This window comes from Xiphias gladius, chromosome 3 (assembly GCF_016859285.1).
Source record: "Xiphias gladius isolate SHS-SW01 ecotype Sanya breed wild chromosome 3, ASM1685928v1, whole genome shotgun sequence".
Lineage (NCBI taxonomy): Eukaryota > Metazoa > Chordata > Actinopteri > Istiophoriformes > Xiphiidae > Xiphias > Xiphias gladius.
Genome location: NC_053402.1, coordinates 7604073 through 7625821, shown reverse-complemented (window position 1 = coordinate 7625821; position 21749 = coordinate 7604073). Strand labels below are relative to the sequence as shown.

The 21749-nt window shown below is 42.1% G+C and overlaps 1 protein-coding gene across 3 annotated transcripts; it reads left to right on the top strand.

Annotated features, from left to right (window-relative positions):
• Positions 1-5917: 5917 nt before the first annotated feature.
• tcf20 (transcription factor 20) lies at positions 5918-19748 on the top strand. Of its 3 annotated transcripts, none has more exons than XM_040116717.1 (6): positions 5918-6195; positions 8299-16739; positions 17049-17142; positions 17264-17313; positions 17516-17616; positions 18854-19748. In XM_040116717.1, exons 2-5 carry the CDS (start codon positions 9519-9521, stop codon positions 17573-17575), a joined length of 7425 nt encoding a protein of 2474 aa, XP_039972651.1. In that variant the 5' UTR covers positions 5918-6195; positions 8299-9518; the 3' UTR covers positions 17576-17616; positions 18854-19748. The 3 variants fall into 3 exon arrangements, with proteins under 3 accessions (XP_039972651.1, XP_039972635.1, XP_039972642.1); XM_040116701.1 differs by having other exon boundaries at positions 17264-17327; XM_040116708.1 differs by lacking the exon at positions 5918-6195 and adding an exon at positions 7729-7812 and having other exon boundaries at positions 17264-17327.
• Positions 19749-21749: the final 2001 nt, after the last annotated feature.

Genomic DNA, 21749 nt, shown 5'->3' with positions numbered 1-21749 from the left:
GGCACATAGTTGAAGATTTGCAGGCATATATTGACATGCCACTCTTCCAGGAACAAACTTCTTCAAAGGATGATGCATTTGTCTGATGCTGTGGCAACACTCTGAAGCACAGGATGTACTTCGAAATGAATGGTGTCGTTCAACCAATGTGTTCAATCATATCATATCATATCATATCATATCATATCATTAGTTTAAGTTTACGGATGGAACTTTAGGTTGCTGAAGTGCAACATTAAATAGGCTTGCTTTGGAAAAGTGTACTACAGTATGTAAAATGCACAATACTCATTTTTTTTTCAAACTTACATTGCAACACATCTATTCATTCATGTACACATCCTAACATAATGTCACGTTTAAACATTTAAGTAAGTATCATATTGCATTAGTTGTAGGCTGCACACAACCAGTCAGCTTTCACTCCGCTGACTACTGTTGTGTATCAACTTGCATAGTCTTCCTGACTAAACCCTGTCATGCTTGTATCTGTGTGGCGCATCCCCACATGACAGCCGCCACAGGGGGGAGGAGATTCAGTGTCTAAGGTCACTGTCACATCACAAAAGGAGTGTGTGAAAGCTTGTGAGTTGCGACTGTGAGTGATGAGCATGTGTGATTGTGTATGTGAAGTGTTTTTTCTTTGTATTCTGTATTCTCTATCTATATGACATATACTGTAAACACAGAATGTTATATAGGCTTGTGACGTGTGAGTATGTGGCATCTCCAGCATACCGGTGTAAATGTATGTGACATGTGGGTGATGTCATGTGGGATATTATTTTATGTATGCACACATTTTTTTCTGCGTGCACACCCCATGTGTGCGAGAGAGACATAGATCACTGGAGAGAGAAGAGTACAGACCCCCAAGGAAGAGTGGAGTAATAAAGCATGGAGGCCTGCCATGAGTCACAAGGACAGAACAGAGATGATGATGGTACCATCAAATTTAATGGGCTGCAGAAGAAGGTGGGTGAGAATAGAAGAAGAGAGGACAGGAGGAGCTGCTGAAGGGAGTGGGACCGTGAGCTGTGGAGGGGAAAGGGGACACTCAAGACAAACTGGCTTAATTGGGGCAATCACTCCCCTCCACTTCACATTCTGTAGTACGGCTGGTTTGAATTATGTTCTCAATATGTCCCTGAGAACCTTGACTCCATGATTCACCTCTCCCACTACCCAACCCCCAATGCCCAACATGATCCACCTCTAAAACCTTTGGATCAACTTGTTACCTGGCGCTCAAGCTTTGCACACTTTCAGTTCTGCTGCATGGGATGCTGATGCCAAAGCCTAGACGGCCTCTCGTCCTCCTCCTCTTCCCCCTCTGACTCTTTCACACTCTCCCACCCTCCCTCCATCCCTCCCGGTATCCGTAGTGATTGGAGGCAGGGAACAGAGGTTGCTAGGAGACGGGGAGAATGTGGCAGCCAGCTTAAGTGTGAGAGAGAGTTATGTGAGAGCAGTAAGGGATGGTAGGAGAGAGTGCTCCCTGCTGGCCACTACTGGCCATTGAAAACATAAGTAACACTGATCAGTTCAGTACCTCATGCTACCTCTCAACTTTGGTGAACAAGCAAAAAGATCACACAGAGGTGAGTGCGTATTTGTTTGTTTGTCCAGCTATTTTAGAGCTGAAGTGTAAGGTTTTTAAAAAAATTTTTATTTGATAACCAGATTTGGTAAATATCATTTGTAAGATGGGAACAATCACTCTAATGATGGTGGTCAGAGCATATACCTCTAATGTTCCTTGAGGAAAATACATCAGTCCCTGTTAAGGTCACAGGTTTAGAATTGGAGCTGTTGCAAATGTATTTCAACTGGGCTACATCATGCCCTTTGATATATAAGGGTTTCACTGAGATTGTGAGAGTGGCACCACACCTAGAAGCAATCAAAGTTCAAGATCTGATTTCTTAAGCTGTGCCCCTTAAACTGATATAATACTTGACGTCCCTGGGACACTAATTGGGATATTGTAGGAGACTCGAGATGAAGAAGGATCAAAGACTGTGAATTTGTACCAAAGCATAACTTTAGAGGCATACACTTCAAAGGGATTGATGGACTGGGATTTCAGACAAAATAATATGAGGGCTATTTTTCATGCTGTAATGCAAGGCCAGATTCTGAGCATTAGATCACATCACTGAATGTTTGTTGTATGACTCTGACTCCATGTGGTCATCACGGAAACTGCAAATCACTGCTGCTTTTGGGCACATCATTGGTTGTTGCTATATAAACTGGATGCTGCAGGATGCTACTGTTGTCCTGGCTAGTATTTAGTTTTGAGTGAACTTTGGCATATGAGGGGCCAAATGTTTTCTGTTTTTCTTAGCACAAACTTTATCCACTGTTTTACAAAAATTATAAGGGACATGTTCATAAGTAACGTTACATTGTACATTGTACATGTAAAAAAGTAATTTAGAAAAATTATTCACATATGAAACTAGCAAATAATATGCGGTGTATTTTAAAGGATGAGTTCACAATTTTTAAATTGTGACACTATGTAATGGTAAATCCATACATTATTTTTTAAGTTAATAAGTGGATTAAACACTCTGATTTACACAAGTTAAATGAGTATCTTCCAAAGTTAAAGTGTTTTTAGTACAAAATTCCCTGTTTATCTTTCCCTGGACAATGTTTATTGAGATGCAGTGGATGGGCTATAACGCCAACTGTACCTCTGGAATATACCCACTCAAGACTAATATTAACTAATAATGATAACTAATATCAATTTTGGAATATAATTTTGCACAGAAAGAGGACTGTAGATTTTGTTTCCCTCACTTATAATGGAAGTGCATTAGGAAGATATCTCTATGAACAGGAGAGATTTTTACAGCAATAAAACATGCTCTGGCGTTCATACGGGGACCTGACTCTTGTTTTAAGACAGACTTGAAAAACTGTGAACCTCTTCTTTAAGGGCCATATGTTCCCCCAGTAGAGACTGTTATGCTGTGGGAACAAGTGATTCTTATACATTTTATCAAATCATCAGCACTCAAAATGGAGCCATTATTGGTTATTATATCCACAGGCATAATCAGTGGCAGAAATAAACTCCTAACTAGCATCACCCCTTCACATTAAAATTACTCTTAAGAGTGGATTGTATTCAGGGTGAGCGGTGAGCACATAGTACAGGCACTTAACCACTTTTTCTCTCTCCATGCACTCAGGTTATAGAACTAGGTTGCAGGTGATTTTTAATTGCCCATTCACTTGCTCTGGGGGATATCTAGCTTGCCTGCATCTCAGTCCTGTGGACATAATAGATCTGTACAAAAACAGACAGACAGATTCAACACATTCAAATTAATTCTATGTACGGTAAATGTTTGCACTGATGCAAAATTTTCTCTTTCATATCAAGGGCATTTTGGTGAGAGAGCTTAGATATTTGCTCTAGCTACTGAGTGCAAACATTTGTTCAGATTTCTTTAAAAGTATATGGTGTCAACATGGAAATACAGACTGTGCTTTCTCAACAGCTCTTGTATAGTATTCATACATTTAGCCTGCTTTGTTGTGTTGTACTTTGTAAATATGAAGGTCTTATACATAAAGTATTTGACACATTGTTGTTTTCACACTTATTCAAGGATCTGTAAAAATTAAATTCCTGTAAGCAGATAGTATTCTGGAGAGGACATAGGTTATGACAATATCAGTCATCAGTGCACAAAGCATTGCAGCCTTGGGATGTTTCTTGTGATGAAAATTAAAAATTTGATACAGTGAAATAAAATTGAACTTTTTTTTGGTCAATCTTTTTAAATGAAAAACTATTATCAATGAATACAGGGCAATAATACTTACATGGGTGCTGTTCAACTGTCTGCACACAGATGATCAAACCATAAAGGAAGCTTGAGTCCTTTTGAGGCATAAAACACTGCTTCTCCATGATACGCTGAAAATATCACTATTACCTGAATCAATACAAAAATGTTAGATTTAAAGAAAATTTCTAGTGTCAGTACGGGCTCTCATATTTTGAATTTTCAAAATCTGTCTCATAGTTGTTTTTAGGTTTGTACCAATACAATTTAAAGACAAAATATACGAGCTAATTGCAGATATAAAATACGCTTAAAGGACCTGCTAGTGAGGGAAGGGAAGCGCTAAACAGAATCATCTTTGTCAATGCAAGAGGGAGGACGGTTCCCCAGGACATGATTGTGTGTGTGTCACAAACATGTTGAGGGCATTAAATGTGGTCAAAACTGGTTGCTTTCTATACAACTGTATGCTTTGAGCCTAGCAGATTCCTCTGTGACCTTGTCCATGATGGAGAGAGTCTGTGTGTATCCCAGCAGGTGTTCCTGTTGATTGGACGAGCCTGGCTGGCTGACTTGCTGGCCCTGATTATTAATGCCCTTTATCTCGCTTCTCAGCTCTTTCACTTGGTCTTAGTGGCAATACAAGTACACAACTGCTTTCAAGTGATTCATGGTTGAAGATTTGTACCGACAAACAGGACCGTCTGTATGAAAGTGCACATGTAAAAAGCAAATGTAAATATGTAGCCTAAAAATTATCCACAGTTAAGGCTCTGTGATGCAGTTGCTATGGCAACTATGATAGAAATAGACATGTATCTGCAAGGGAATGAAATGTATTGAATTGTGTGTTTAGAAACTGAGAGAGATTTTACTCTTGTGATTGACAGGTTAAGTAAGTGACTCCATACAGATGTGTATGCTCATGGGTTTACTCTTTTTTTTTTTTGTGATTGTGCATGTCTATGTCTTTGTATTTGCATGGGTGGTTCTTATGTACTGTATGTATGTATATCGTGATGAATGTGTGTGTGTGTGTGTGTGTGTGTGTGTGTGTGTGTGAGTTTGAGTGTGTGTGCGCGCATATATGACACACTAAAATGACACACATTAAAAGTGCAACACCATGGATGGGGGGAATAGGGCACATCATTATGAAGGTAGGAGAGTGTGAGTGGGTCTACACTGCACTCACTGGCCCTGTGTGAGAGCAGATAAGCTTTAGCAGAGACAACACAATAAATTTAATGGAAAAAGGATCCTGTTTGTAGCACCTCCATTGTTGTTCTGGCCATGATGATGTCTTGAGTGTGTTGTGTCAAACATTAACCGATGACTGGATATTATTGTAGTGATTTAACTGGTCTTTCTTTGCAGAAAAAAGAAAAATAATAGAGCTGCACTGTGTGTGCATTTCAGCATTAAGAGATCACAATAAACTTAAGCTTTATCCATTGCATTGTAGTCTTCCCTTAGTGCAGTCATACCTATTTCCTTATAAATTGTCTTTTATCCGTTAGAGACTTATTTATTTCAGATATAACCTACCATTCCATTCAATCCTGTCTCCTCTCCATATTGCCTTTGTACCCTGGTGCCTTCATTAGGCTACCCTAATTCACTGTCACTTGAGATAAAATAAGAACAAAGGAGCTGTGTCAAAACGCTCAGCCCAGACATTCAAAATTGCATCTGTAACATTAGTATAATCTTAGAATTTTATGGTGTAAATAGCTGAAAATCAGTGAAATAGCAAAGCTTCATAGAGGGAGGGGAGATGGAGGGATGTGATGGAGAGAGATGAGGGAGGGGGTGCAGGAATATGAGTGTGTATGCATTTTCAAGGCGGTCTTTCTGTTGCAAGAAAAAAAAACAGTAGTCTAACAGGAAAACGAAGAGGTCGAGCTACTGATGAAGGCATGCAAATGCAGTTTAGTGACGGAAACTGACGTTTGAGATTTTCATGTGTTAGTGGAGGCTCGTGTGATGAAAATGTGTTTAATTTTAGTTCGAGAGAGGTGGAATCACCTAAGCGGTGTGTGAAAGAGGGAGAGAGAGGCGAGGGAACAAGAGGGGAGGGGGCGGGGGTGTATGGACCTCAATGGTTACGGGACCTACAGGCACCCCGATTGTGCTCTGCTCTCATCATTTTTGGAGGTGAGGACAAAAGAAAAAAGGGGGAATCGGAAGAAAGGCCCCTGATCTGAGTGTCGTGACGGGCCCCCCGACTTCGCCGCCGCTGGTCGGGGTCGTCTGGACTCAAAAGGTTGAGGGAAAAGCGGCGGAGCAGTCGACTCTAGACTGGGGTTTCCTGCCACAGCAGCGGGATTGTCACAGAACTGCCTCACACTCTTCGAGCGGCCTTGTGTTGCTACGTTTTCAGGTATGCCTACAGAGTGTGTTAGCTAGCCTGTCTCTGACTGACTTGCCTCTCCCTGGCAAACGCTAGCTCTGTTTATTTAAGGAAAATGTCAGGCTGCGTGATTATAATTTTCTGATGCAGTACCCAGACCAGACCTCTTGCTAGTATACGTTATTTATGCTAGCTACTCCATTTACTCACAGTCCCACTGAATTTCTGAGGGGGGGGAACATCTGCACCTAATCACCTCTCTTTTGTAGCTAAACGCTGCTTGCCTGCCCTGTGCCTTTAGCCCGCTGTAACTATCGGCTTATGCACGTCTTCAAATGCTTGTTAAAATGTAATAAAAGCAAATTAGCTGGCTTGCTAAATTGCTAACTATTGGTTATAGCTTAGCTAGCTCCCAGCATAGGCGACTAACTGGCATATTTAATTTGCAGTATGTGAGGTATTTTTGCTAACGCTAACCTTACAAAGCTAAAAGAGGCAGCACTACAAAGCTAATTGTAATGCGTATACCTTGCTACTGGCTAATGTGGATGCTAAGACTGTTGTGGAGAAACCAGTGTTGTGTTAATGACAGTCTGAGACGATAAACCAAATATAACAGAGCTGGCGTTTGATCATAATCTGCAAAAAGCGTTGCGTATGCTCTTATCAGTTAGGCAGCTATGCAACTGACTGACTTGCTGACTGCATTGAGTCAATTTTCATTAATGCTGCACTGTTGTGTGTATTGTGAATGCTGCTGCCTGGTCGTGCACATTGAGCTGCTGTGATTAATTAGTAATCAAGATGTGGGCTAATAGACGGGTGGAGATTAATGGTGTCCTTCTAACTTTACCAGTTTCAAAAGCATCACGCACGTACGATAGCTTTGACCCTCAAATGTGACACTCAGACATAGACCTGTTTGATAATGCAGTCTGTTTGACTCCCATTTGATTCACAAGGCATGACCAGTTTGTTTTGTAGCCTCCCCTGGTCCTGCCCCCCCCCAAGTTCTTCATTCAACTGCTCATCACTTTCTCCGTGCTGAAAAACCATACATTACAGTGGTGAAAATAGGTTCACACCAATGATAATTTGACACATGATTAATAATAAATAATACCAGTTAGATTAATAATTTCGATCATGAACAGTGCAGCTCAGTTTAAGTCTACACTATGAGTCACCCAAAGTTGTTTCAGGGTCATTAGCCATTTTACAGTGTATTTGAAGCAGACAATAGAGGCCTGTGTCACACATGGCAGTTATGGTTACTGACCCCATAAAGCTGGAGTCATCCCTTTAAGTGTCACCCGTAATAATTAAAGCCCATTAAAACAAGTTAAATACCCTAAAGCTAATGTTGTTTAGTCTGACTGTAAATGGGTGGAAGATGGACTGCTTCTGTCTTGGCTCCACAAAGTTGTTTGTTTACATGTGAAGTAGTGTTTGTGACTTTGTCTATGTTACTTTGTTGCCCTAATTGCATGCTTCTGCTAACCCACTTTTCTCTCCACCAACCCTGTTTGTTATCAGTCAGAAGAGACAGCTTAGGCATGTATTGTAAAAGCTTCAACCACTGTAAAGGCTGTACCCACAGTGCATATTAAAATATGAGTGTTGAGATGAGGCCAGCAAGCCTTTTAAGTAAGGAGCTGAATGGATAGTATATGAAACAAGGAAGTAATGTTAACATCGTTATTGGTTCAGTTAATATATTTGTGCTAGACCCGTCTGATTATTTTGGTGAACTACTAAAGATAAGTCCACTTCATGGAAAATACTGATGTAATATCTGATCCTTAGATCCTAGATTTTTTTTCTTTTTCAATGAGCACAGCTTCAGCAAATTATAAATGAAATAATCTTAGTCACAGAAGGCCTAAACAAAGGCTCAAAAACTAATTTCATTACTTTAGTTTGAACCCGCATTAGTAAATATATCACATTTACCACAGATTTTTTTTTTCTTAAATTAAATTGATGGATAAAAATAATCCGAAAAACCACAGTTCATTTCCATTGATAATTATTTAATTATAACAACCGGGCTTTAGCACAAGGTATGGTACACAACTGTTACCTTTTAATTTTTGCGTGCTAACTTTTTTGATTCATCTTTTGTATTTGCAGAGCTGTGAAGTCTTCTGGTCAGCAACTCCTGGAAAATGAACTTATCTGCATGGAAATACTGAAGAAAAACAGAAAAACGGAGCTTGAATTGACTGAACTTTAAGTGGAATAAATGGATTACCCTCCTTTTGGAAAATTGTTGCCATGGAACTAGGTAGAATTAAATAATGGTTGACAGGAAAAAACAAAGGTAAGACGGCTGCATGCTGAAGATACAGGAGAGCACCAAGAAGAATCTGAACACAGAATCAAGGAAAGAAAGATTACTAAATAGGGACCAAAGATCTCTACAGTCTAAATGAATGCATGCAGTAGCAAAAAACTGAAAAGAAAACAGTATTTGAAAGGGAATGACCAAGAAAAAAAACATCTCAAAAAGTATTACACTCTACATCCACAAGCTGATGATAATATCAATGGAGTGTTTGCCTCTGGGAGTGTTTAATGAGGGTCTGTATTCAGACCTCTTGATTCTGTTACTGCAGTTTTTGTCTCACACAGGTGTGAGTCAGGTCATACATTTTGACGAACTGAAGGATTTCTGTGACGGAACACAGTCTCGATGGTTTTACTGAGATTTTTTTAATTTATTTTATTTTACTTTTTTTGCACAAGATGGATCATAACTCAATTTAATCCTAACAAGCTCTGCTTGCTTGAGCTGTTATTATATTGGACTGTATACATGTAAAGACATTTGGGGTTGAACATCTCGCATGGTGGTGTGTCAGTTGTCCAGGATATATTGCTTGCTCAGTGCCAAACCGTTTCAGCTTCATAGGAATGACTGCACACTTCTAATCTTGTATTTTTCTGCAGTAGAAACCTGCTTCACTACATAATTTTTTTTTTCTTTTAAAAATTCAGTTTTTTAAGAACCAGCTATTACGTGAACCTTTTTTAAGTGAAAACAACCATCACGTTGAAGAAAACAGATTTTTAGCATTTGGGCTTTTTATATAATGATAAAATCATCATCTGTTCACCCTCCCTAAAACTTTCTGCTACAAAAAAGTGATTACAGCATCTGCGATATATATCCCTCTGCTTCAGCTCTTTGGTGGATTTCAAAAGTATTTCCTTGTTTTACTGCCAGGCCATAGACTCTCTCGTTGTCATTTATGGTTAATTCCATAAGCCTTCCAGTTTCTGATCAGAAACATTCCCTGATATAGACACTGACAGATATTTCCGTTTTTAATCCAAACTTGGAAAAAACAATGCAGAATTTTTCTAACAGTCCAGTTCCCACCTCTCTCCCCCATGGGTTCAGTGGGAGGGGTGGAGGGGGACCTCCGTATCCCCCTCAGCCAGCAGAAACCCAGATTTCCCCAAGGATGACAGACGATTATGCAGGGATGCAACAACAGAGCCTACACAGAGGCCATCACCACCCCAGTCAAGCGAGCCACATGCTTGCTTACAGTGCTAGAAACAGAGGATCTGTGGAGCCCCCACCAACACAGGGTAACATTCACAGTGGCAACAGTAACAACCCTTACAGGAAGGATGCCATGGATTATTATTTTTCAATGGGTGGGAAAGACAGGCACAGAAGGGGAGGTATGGGTTATGCGGCAGGTTTTGGGTACCCTAATATCGATGGACATATACCTCACCAGTACCGGCATGCTGGATCTGGCTCTGCTCCATCATCTGGCCTGATGTCACCATATCCAGTAGACTATGGCTCCAGTGCTGGGTCAGGTGGAGGTGCTGGTACCGGAGCGTTCTCTCCTACTCATCAGTACAATATGAGTCAGAACCCTGCAATGCAGTCAGTTCCAGGTTCTCAGATGCAGCACCGCCAGCATGGGCAAACCTTCCCAGCTGTCCACCATGGACAGCAGCATAGGAGTTATCCACACTCTGGGCACAGAATGACCCCACAGTACCCACACTTCTCCCCACAGGGTGGAGCATCCACGGGGTCATCAGGAATGTACAGCCCCCCTCCACAGAGATATCTCGACGGGGCTGCTAGCACTGTGTTTGATCCCAAAGTCAACAGTTCTCCCAGTGTCAACTCCAGTTCAAACTCAATCTCCAGTTCAGTTGCTGCTAACAATGTAGGGCCAATGGAGAATGTTCAACAGAGTTACCATGCTTCAAATTATCCTGGATTTTCCCCACAGACACATTCTCTTCACAAGCAGGCCACACTACAGCACCACAACTCACAGCACAATTTAGGGGTAGGTTACGACAACTCTCTCAAGATGCAGCACCAGGGCCCGTCTCCAGGGTCTGTATACGCTAAACATCATCAAGCCTCCAATCCCAGTATACCTCAAGCAGCATCTCAAGAAATAGCCAAATCCCCAATGCATCCCAATGCTCAGCAAACCCAAATCAACCAAAACTTTAGCCCGATATCCAACCCTTCTCCAGCTGCCTCAGCAGTTCATTCCCCCAGCTGCAGCTCCTCTCCTTCCCCTTTGATGGGTGTCTCAGAGGCACATGGAAACCCCTCAGGTCATGGTCCCTCACATCCTCCCACATCAAACCCCCGTAGCAGCCATGGTCATGGCAGATTACTACAGACCATGCCTCAGTTAAGTCCCACACCCAACTCAAATAGCAGCATTAGTAGTTGTGGTAGCAGTGGCAGTCATAAAGCTCACAGCATGAGTTCAGTTGGAGGGAGCAGTCTTCCTCCAACAGGCCGCAACAAAATGTGTCTAGGCGCAGGAATTGGATCCAGAGAGGAAGGCTCTTCTGTTTTTTCATCTTCTCCACTTGATAAAATGCAGGATGCTGGCCTGAATAGTCTTAATGCCTTGAGCTCACAAGTTGCCAATTTACCAAACACAGTTCAGCACATGCTCCTCACTGATACAGTGCTTTCACAGAAGAAGAAAGATGGCGGGCAGATGCAACAGGCAACACATGGCGTGCCCCCATCACAACCAAGGAGTCGAAATGCAAGTGCAGCCTCAAGTACTAGTACAGTCAAAGATGGAAGTGCAGTGGGGAGCGGTGATGGTGCCAGCTTAGATGCTGGTGCTGATGAAGACTCCTCATTGACGTCAGTTGGAGGCTCATCAGGGACCAAGGTGGAGCGTGAGGAACAGTTTTCTGAGGGGGAACATGGGAGAGTGAGGCAGATGAGTGGTGCAAGCAGTGGATCTGAAACGGCAAGCTATCACCTGCCACCTAAGAATCAAACCCAACCACAGACGGGACAAGCATCAAATGTTAAAACAGTCAGTTCTGATTCACCATCAAAAGAACCAAGTGTTTCCGAAACAAAGGCAAATGAATCTCGCGTTCCTTCATCGTCATCATCTCCATCCTTTGGATGTCAGTCATCAGAGTCTGGTCCAATTTCACATTCAACACCTCCAGTTTCCTCATCCCCCTCATCCACCTCCTCCAGTATTCCTCCTCCCCAGCCAAATTGTGTCTCAGAGACTGGTTTAACATATGATGATAACAGAGGTGGCCACAAGAAGACAACAGAAATTAAAAATGAAGTCATCAAAAATGAAAGTGAAGGCAAAGTTGAGAAAACAGAGAAAGGTAGTAGCCAAATGCAACGAGATGGAGAAGTCAATACACAAAATGGTCAGGACAAAGAGAATAGGTTGCACAGTGCATCCAGATTAAACAATAATGAGAAGGAAGAAAAGCACACACCTGAAGAACAACAAAGTACCAGTAGTGTTGGTGTGATTGTTTCAGCTCGATCTGAGGGAAGTCACACTGAAAAAAGCAAGCACCCCAAAGACAACTGTATTGAAGAGAAACAGTCACACTCTTACTTAAGAGAATCAAGCAGTCATAATGGGGAGGAAGGAGTTGATCTGAGTCTATATTCATCCCATCACCAAAAATCAAATTTTGGACGGCCTCAAAATCCTCCGCAGTCTGGACCCCATAAATATGGTTACACAGAATCAACATATGGCTCAGATTTGTCAGTGAAGAAGAGAGGGAGGGCTGGCGCTGCGAGTGCAACGGAATCAAATTCCAGATACTTAGGATACCAACAATCACAAACTGGTTATGGCCCTGTGCATCCAAAAGATGCTGGTTCTCTAGCAGAGGTTTTGGTGAAGAGAGGGCAAGGAGCAGGAGGTAAAGTTCACGAGGATTGTTCACAGATGCAGCAATTTCCCAGCCTTTTACAAGAGGTTCTTCAAGGTTACAATTTAGATAGACGTTATGGCAGACCAGAGCAGGCATTTCCTGCCCACCTTCAAGTTCAACAGCAGTTTCAAAGCAGACACCCGTATGGCATGACTGAAAATTTGAGGATACAGAGTGGAGTAACTGAGGCCTCGGCTCATTCTGCCCAAATGAGCAGCTCTGCAAAGCCCTCACATCCAAACCTGAGGCATGGGAGCGAGCCTGATTTCACCACAGATCCTCAACCTTTAGTGAAGTCAGAAGTGTCCAATGCTAAGATTTTGCAAAATGCTGAAAAACCTGAAGTGGGTGTGTCCCACAGTCATTTACCACAGGCTACAGAGTCTCAGCAACCTCCACCCAAACATATAAACTTAGCTGATTATTCTCTGCCACAGAGAAAAGTCTTATCTAACATGTCCACTCCATCCTCTGCTGTGCAGGAGCTCCTTTTGCAAGAGCCAGAGCCGCTAGCAGGCAGCATTGGTCAAACTGAGTCTCAAAAATCATCAGCCTCCATATTAGCCCCATCAGAGCGGCGCTCTGTCATCTGTGATGTGTCGCCAAACCGACGCAGCACACCAGAGAGGGACAGGGAAAGTGACAGAGAGAGAGAACGGGAGAAGTGTCAGAGTGGAGCTTCTGTGATTCAACAGCCATTTTCCTCTCCAGCAGCAGCCAATGATCTGAGTAAAAAGGGTACGGGAGAGAAACAAGTGGTGAAAATGGAAACACCATCAAAAGACGCTGGCCCAGACACTGTAAATTTACAAACTGTTCATCATGGCAGTGGTGGAGCTATTGAGGCAGATGTGGAGTATCATCCTAAGTCTGTTCATTCATCTGTTGTAATGAATGCTGACCCCTATAGGCGAGGTAATGTAGATATTTCCCCCTTGCCTTCTCACTCTATGAGCACTAATCCTTTATCTTCACCCTCAAGGCATCAGTCCTATCTTCATGGTGTTGATTTATCAACTGGCAGTGGAAGCAGTTTTCCTGGATATCGATATGGAGATACAAGAGAAGGCAATATAATGCCACGCAGTAACCCCCATTTTCCCTCCCACCATCCATACCACAACTTATCCCCCCAGGCTCAATCCACAAATAAGCTTCATATGTATCCTCACCCTCGTGGCCTCCCCCATCACCCGCATGAAATGAGTGAGTGGGTAAAAGCAATGAACAGGCCATCTAAGGAGATGATGATGCAGCCTGGTTCTTCTCCAGGAAGACATAAGGTCAGCCAATCCGATCAGAGACAGAGGATGCTCTCCCAAACTGACATGCCCGGTGATCAACACGCAAGCAAAACTTTGCTCCATCATCAAAGCACATACTTTGATATGAAAATGTGGGAGTCAACGCACCCTGGAAGAGAAGGCCCTAGAAGGATAGAGGGAGACTCTTACTACAGAACACAACCGCCTCCCCCACCTCCTCCTCCTCCTCCTGCTCCAGTAGCTTCACAAGGCCCTGCTCCTCCACAAATGACTCATGGCCAAAATGCTCTGGAACCTGAGGTCTCCAGAGGAGCCGCAGAGGAAGCCAAACATCTCTGCCCACCTCCTCCATCCAGCTCCACTAAGCCTCCTGCTGACATGAACTCCACTGTGCCACAGGTGCAGCGTCAGACTAAAGCTGGGGGTTCTGGAGACACAAATCCACTAATATTGAGAAGGAGAGTTCGTTCTTTTATCTCTCCTATTCCTGCCAAAAGGCAACTCCAGGATACGTCTCAGCAGAGGGCTGCCACAAATTCACATCACTCCCCTGGGGCTCAGTCTGAGCCTAGCCATCACAATGAAGATGACTCATCCAGTTCAGATATCCCATGTCCCAGGCTCTCTTCCCCTCTGCCCGGGGAGAATACCTATTCACAACCTCTGTCTCCATCAAGTGGTAATAGCAAGGTTTTGCCCACCAGGAAAGGACGAGGTTTGAAACTAGAGGCAATAGTGCAGAAAATCACACCAAATGTTAAAAAGCCAGCAGGCCATGCTGATGATGAGTCAAATCATTACCCCGGCTTCTCTCATTCAGAAATACCAACATTTAATGATTCACAGGACCAAGACTTAGCACATTTCCCAAGGGTTGCAGGAGGGGATGATAGTTACATGGATGAAAGTCACTCGTTAAATGACATGATTCCCTTCAGAGGAGTTGATGAGACTGGGCCTTTACCTCCGTCTGCTTACCCATGTGATCCCCATCAGGCGTCCCAAGCCCTCAAACAACAAGACTTTGACTTTGGATTAGGGGCCGCTGTGGCATCAGCTGCTGATGACAAGGAGGACTTTGCTTTGCTCGGACCTTTACCCCCTCCTCCACCTCTCCCTCGCCCAGTCCAGGGTTCACCACCTCCATCCTCATCTGCGCTGTCAGATATTCAACATTTCACCAACACTTACCAGCAACTTGAGACAAGAAGAGGCGAGCAGTCTGCTGCTAACCTTCTGCGACAGAAACTTCAAGAATCTGGCATGGGATTTGATGATTATCCTGGCAGTGACTACTATGGAACCACCCCACCCCACCATGGCCAGGCTCAAGGACACATGCTGAACAGACATCAGATGTCCTCTGGGAGGTCCAGTCTGTCACCGCAAGATTCTAAGCCCCCAGAGAATGTTGTGCCTAAAGGCTATTTCCCATCTGGTAAGAAGAAGGGCAGGCCCGTAGGGAGCGTGAATAAACAAAAACGGGCCCAGAACCAAGCCCAAACACAGGCGCAGGCCCAGTCTCAAGTCCAGACACAGAACACAACTCTGAGTGCTCCTCCAGCCCCACCCACTCCAGCTGTAGCTGCTGCTACAACTCCACAGACAGTGCAGACTACCAACAGCACACCAGCCCCTGCAGCACCCCCACTGTCAGACAATAAAATCACTCCCCCGCTGGCCCCCCCAATTTTAACCCAGGTAGTAAAAGTGGATGTTGAGAGTGAGGACACACAGCCAGAGACTGAGGTCAAACCAGTGCGACGGAGACGCAGAGGTGTGAAAGATGAAGACGAGCCGGTAGAAGCAAGAGGGCGACAGAGGAGGAGGAGGAGAGGGGCAGCAGCGGCAGCGGCAGCACCATCAGTGGCCAAAGATGACCCAGATACACCTTTAGAGGCAGGAGGGAGTCTTGGCACAAACAGAGTATTCTTGGATCCAAATAGAAAAGGCCTGTTTGTTCCACACATACATGTGGAAAAAAAAATACCGGAGATTGGGGCGGTGTGCACCATTGTAAATGCTGAGGAGGACAAGATGAAAGGAGAACGTATTGCATTTGGAGGAAAAGCAGGCGGGAGTGGAATTGATTCTCTCCTGACCTCAGCTCTTTCCTCCCAGTTATCTAGGCGAGACAGAGAATCCGAGAAAAGGAAGACGGACGAGGTGGAAACTACACTTCAGTCAGGGAAAGCACTTCCTTCATCTGGCTATGTTGTTTCAGGCCCTGTGATTACAGAGACCAATCACTCTGGCCGCCTGCTTTGCTGCCTGTGTCAGAAATGGGCAAATTACAAACACCTTGGAGATCTCTATGGGCCTTACTATCCGGCTGAATATGCTGCAAAGCTCCCCAAGAACCAGCCCCAGGTCAGACAATGTCAAGCAACCACAGGCACAAACAAAACAGGACCAAATTCAGACGTAAACTCAAATGCCTTGAGCACAATCCAAGACTCACAAACACAAGATGCTCAGTTTACAAAGCCTTCAGTTGAGAGTGAATATACCATCAGCCTCAATTCAAACCCATCATCTCTTACCACTCCAGTTAGAACTGCCTCCCCAGCTGGTAGAGAGGATATGATGATGCATGTTGTTGGCAAGCTCAGTAACACCGCGTCCTCTTCTTCCTCGTCAACCACCACCAGTCAAACGACATCTCTAACCTGGGACATGAATATAGATATCCGACCTATCCCTGAGCTTAAGAGAGAGCCAGACCTTGAGATTGACCAGCAGCAGCTGCAAAAACCGCTGCAACCGCCGGAAGACGAAGCTCAACAGCGACCTCAACACAGAAAGCTGACCTCCCATCCCCGCTTTAAGAGGAGGCACAAATCTAGTGAGGATTCCCCCAGAATGGTGCCATCCAACAGTAAGGCATCCCTGCCCTTCCAGCCCCCTCCACCGGCCTTGGACTCCCTGGGACCCTTGGCACAACTCGCCCAGCTGCCTCAGATGCCCATGGACCCAGAGGAGCTGTGGGTCCATGAAGGATGTATAGTATGGACCAGTGGAGTGTACCTTGTCAATGGGAGGCTGTATGGCCTGCAGGAGGCACTAGATGGCGCCAGAGAAACAGTGAGTGTCCTTTATCTATTTGACCTGTTTTGGGATAGTTCAGGTTTACACCTCCTTATTTCTTTTGTTGACTGTAACCGTTTAAAAGAAAGTTTGTGAATTTGGTGTTAACTGATAAACAGACATGTCGCTGGTTTTTATGTTATGGTTTATGTTATGAAATAACATAACAGTATACTCTACTGTATATTATTAATAGTGTCATGTGTTTATTATCATTTTGCTAGGGCCTTAGCTGTTCATAACTGTCTAGTACAGTTTTAAGATGTATTGATTTTTTTCTTTGCCGTTCTATCTAACTCTGCTCAGAGCTGCTCATACTGTGAGATGGTTGGCTCCACACTGGGCTGCTACAGTAAAGGGTGTACACTTCGCTATCACTACCTGTGCGCTATTGAAGCAGGTGAGTGGATGCAATAAATACAGAAGCACTAAAATGTGAGTTGGTGTAAAAAACAAACATTATGTTTAAGAGCTCTGTGACAATCTCTGTACAGTACTGATAGTTTCTCTCTTCCTTCCAGATTGCTCTCTGAATGAAGATAACTTCTCCCTGCGGTGTCCGAAGCACAAGGTAAAGAAAGAGAGGTTGGTTTTCATACTATTTCTGTGGAAATTTCGTTCTTGTGGAATTTGGTGTAAAATCCTTTCTCTTTTTCATTAGCAGCTCTACGTCCTCACCACCCAGTCACCAACCAAGCTGTTAGGCTTAATTTCTTTAAATCACTACCACTAAGCTCAGCAATTTTCTATCTTTCTTTCTCTCTCTCTCTCAGTTTACCCAGAGCATCCGCCCAGCCAAGTCAGTGTATCTGGAGCAGTCAGAGAGAGGCTGAGAGAAATGGAGAGGAAGAGGAGACACAGGAGTCTGGGAGCTGTAAGTTTAGACTCAGTTGTATGTTTTTGTGTTTTTTGTTTTTTTTTTTTTTCTTTTTCTTTTTCTTTTTCAGTTTCGATTCGAATACCAGTTTGTCATTTGAAGTGTTTCAACATTTAATTTGTTTATAATATTCTTTAGTGTTCCCCACATACTATAATTATTCAGGCAGTCCGCCCTTTCAAATCTGACCACATCCAAAAAAATGTTTATTATTATTTCTTAAAAAACATTTGGAATTTAAACTCCACACTTTTCAAGATGCGATTAAATATACCAGAATTGTGCATCCAAATGAAATCATACAGACGGGGAAACACAACTTTCCTAATTGGATGGTAGCATGTAGTGTAATGTAATCCTATTTTGCAGCCAACTCTCTAGCTTAAAACCCCACCTCATCATCCAGCAGGTCCGGTCACCACAAATAAATTCTCATCTAGGAAATTCTGTTTTTCCATTATTTGCTAGGAGACTTGTTTTCTCATTAATGCACCTCCAGTCATTTCACACAGTAACACAAAAGCTACTCTTTGTTGGCTGGTACTTGGACTCCTGTAAATGACAATCATCTTGCTCTCGCAATCCTCCCTACCTCACCTTAGTGGCTTTACTTTGCCTGTCAATCCTTGTCACTGCCTCCCTCTCACTTTCAGTCCAGCCTGTTCTCATGGAAACTAAATACATACCACACCATATCTCCCCTCTCCTCTTTGTGTTTAAGATTACAGCAGAATACTGATTATGTGCTATGGATATAGCAACTTTTCCTCTTTACCTCATCATGTTTTCATGTCTGTTTATTCTTGACTATAACCAATCACATAGTAATAGATGCCTGATGTAAGTGAAATTTACCTTATGATAACAACTGTGTGATTAGTTTTAAAATTAAGTTTCACAAATTAAAATATATATTCAAATTATTTAAATTCAAATTTCGCTAAAATAAAAACAAATGAGTAATTTGGGTGCACGCCTCAACTTGCACATGTACTTTTAAACAATGTGGAGTCTGTTGGTCACTCAGATAATCAGTAAGGGACTTTTACTTTTCTTTGGCCGGCATGCATGGCAATTATAGTTATAGAACCTGTGATTATCTGCCTGTTTATCAGACAACACAAAAGAGTCTTCACAGAGTTTGTCTCTAATAAAGAAATTGTGCTATAATTGAAAGTTGCATGGACCTCGGTAATGATGCTTACCTCCATTTTTTTTATGTTTCCTTTCCTAGGTTAGTTCAGACAATAGAAGACTGCGAAACTTGTTTGTGAAGCAGCCCCAAATGTGGACAGGACTGGCGTCTGTGACAGAGAACAACAAAAGGGGATGTACAATTTCTCTACAGGAATCCGCATTATTTACATTTAAGACAAATGGGAAAAGAAACCTTTTTTTCTGAGAGAATTATTGCTCTTCACTTAAAATCAGAAAAAAGAAAAAACATGGACGTGCAACATAGAGGAACACAGCTACGAGAAAAAGACAAAAAAAAACTACAAAGGTCAGAGTGGAATAAAATGAGATGTCAAGACTGACAGAGGAACTAAAGGAACTTTTCTTTAAAGAACAAAAGAAACAAACTTCCTCCCTAGGCTTACTTTGATTTTCCTCAGACATCATCATAGTGTTAAACCCTTGTTTATCATCATCTGTATTATCATTTACCTTTTTTTTTTTTTCGATGTTTTCTTTTGTTTGCTTTGAAGATGTGTATTGGGAGCAAGCTGGGTGTCAAACCCAGAAAAGAAAAGGAGAGAATTTTGTATCCTCTCACAAGTAATATTTTATCTTATGATATTAGGATAATCTCAATTATTATTTTAGTCCTCATTATTATTTTGTATCTTCATTAGTATTTACTCATAAAGATGAAATGGATGTATCTCACTTTATATACAGTCAACACATAAATTGGATTTTTTTTTTTTCATTCCTGCAGAGGGAGGAGCCAGACTGATGTCTGGAATGTCAGGGTCGAGTTTGCCACAAAGACATTATTGCCTTGGAGAACGGACATCTGTTGCCTTTCAAAAGTCACGTGTATGAGTGAGAAGTGTGTGTGTGTGCGTGTGTGTGTGTGTGTGTGGGTGTGGGTGCTCTTGTGTGTGTGTGGGTGCGCTTGTGTGTGTGGGTGCGCTTGTGTGTCTGTGTGTGTGTGTGTGTGTGTGTGTGTGTGTGTGTGTGTGTGTGTGTGTGTGTGTGTGTGTGTGTGAGAGAGAGAGAGAAATTGAAAAATGCCGATATCTGGGTCGTTGATTCCATTTTGGTCCTTTTGAAAAGTGTTCTTATTTTTCATCACTGGGGTTTTTACGGTACAGATAGTATTCATGAAAAATCAGATGGTCACAGTCTTATTTTTCAAGTACAAAATGTTTGTAATGTGCAAAGAGAAGGACAGAGCCTTGTAAGTGGAGGAGATAACACTATGGACTAATGCGTGTCTGCCATCTTTAACTGTGCTAACTGGAAAAAGATGAAGGACAGGACACTGAAGAGTTTTCATTGTTGTGGAACGGTGTACTGGATGCACAAGTGTGTATGTTCTACATAGGAAGTTATGTTTGACTGACAGGTGTCAGTCCCTCGGACAGTGATGAAACATTTTTGGAACTGAAAACTTTGGAGAAGGTGTCATATGAGTGGCTGTGATTGGCCAACCGTACTGGCCAGAGGGGAGTAGGCCTAACCAAGTACTTTTGAATGGTTTCATTCTTAAGTGACACAGCAGCGATATGATCGGGAGATGCAAAATCCATTCACAAGAAGCATTGCCATAAAATTTAAAAGTGAGTCGTACATGATGTTGTCTTTATCATTTTTTATTGTTATTCTTGTAAAAAAAAAAAAATCAAGCTGAGAAGAAGACAGTTACACTATCAAAACCATGCTGTATTAGAAACCTGTCAATATGTATATGAATTATGAATACACTTAAAAAATGCTTCAAGTATGCTCCTCTTCTTATTTCTGACACATTTTTGTTACTTTTGTTGCGCTGATAAAACCACTTGTCTCAGTTTCATTTGATATTTTTCTGCCCCAATTTCCCTTTTTGCTTTTACCAAACTCTTTGCCTCCCTCTCTTTTTTCATATATTCTCAGTCATCCTTTTATGGCACGTATGCACATAGGCTATCTCTGTCTCTATTTTAGTGTCATACACCTGCGCAAGCTTTCTCCATCCTTTCTTCTTCCTGTCTTTTTTTCAGTTTGAGTGGAGTGCATAACCCCATTCTGACTTTTTCAGACTGCTTTCTCTTGAGTCTAAAACTAATTGTACCAGGTCAAGGATTCTGTGTTTCTGTCACTCTACGTCTTAAAAAATTGCCAAGCTGTGAAAAATTTGGCTTAAAATAACTAGAGTAGCCGAAATATAAAAATAGAAGGTTAAAACCGAATTGTCTGATTTATCTTAAGTAGAAGTTAAAAAAGATGATGAAAATGCAATGGGCATGAGGGATGAAAGCAGATTCTCAAAATTTTAAATATAGTGGCATTTACGTGATAGGGTGTAAATTTGTGCATGAAATTTTTCTTTTTCACAAACGAAACTGTTGTTGGCTCCATATTATCAACCAAGATTTAATGTATTTTGCTCCAATGGCTTAGGGCAGTGATTCTCAACCTGGGGAACGTTTGCAGTTGCTATGGGGCTGGTGAAAAGAGTACAGTGGTGTTGCATCAATTAATCTTAATAAATAAAAAATACGATTTGATTTAAAAATAGATACTGTATATACACATATTAATTCCGCTGTAACACCTAAAAACTATCTCTGCAAGTAACTTTAAGGATGAAAACTAGCAAGTGTGCAGAAAGGTTGTAACATTAGTTAAAAGGCTAAATGTGGGTAATAAACAAATAGTTCAAATTAATGCATAAATGGTTGAAATAGCTAAAAGTTTTGGATAAATGGTTGAAATAATTAGCATAAAGGTTAATTCCATGAAAGATTAATGAATAAAGTTAGCAGAGCTAAGAGTAAAAAATAAACAGCAAAATGTAATGGATAAAAGGTTGAAATAGCTAAAGGTAATGGATAATTTAAAAAAAAAAGATTCCTAGTAATGCGTAAAAGGTGAAAGAGCTAAAAGCATTGGAAAAAATGGTAAAATACCTAAAAGTA

Coding starts and splice junctions, on each gene's coding strand:
- tcf20 (XM_040116701.1), top strand. CDS start 9,519: ATGCAGAATTTTTCTAACAGTCCAGTTCCCACCTCTCTCCCCCATGGG. Junction 16,740..17,048: donor TAGATGGCGCCAGAGAAACA/GTGAGTGTCCTT, acceptor AACTCTGCTCAG/AGCTGCTCATACTGTGAGAT. Junction 17,328..17,515: donor CACAAGGTAAAGAAAGAGAG/GTTGGTTTTCAT, acceptor TCTCTCTCTCAG/TTTACCCAGAGCATCCGCCC.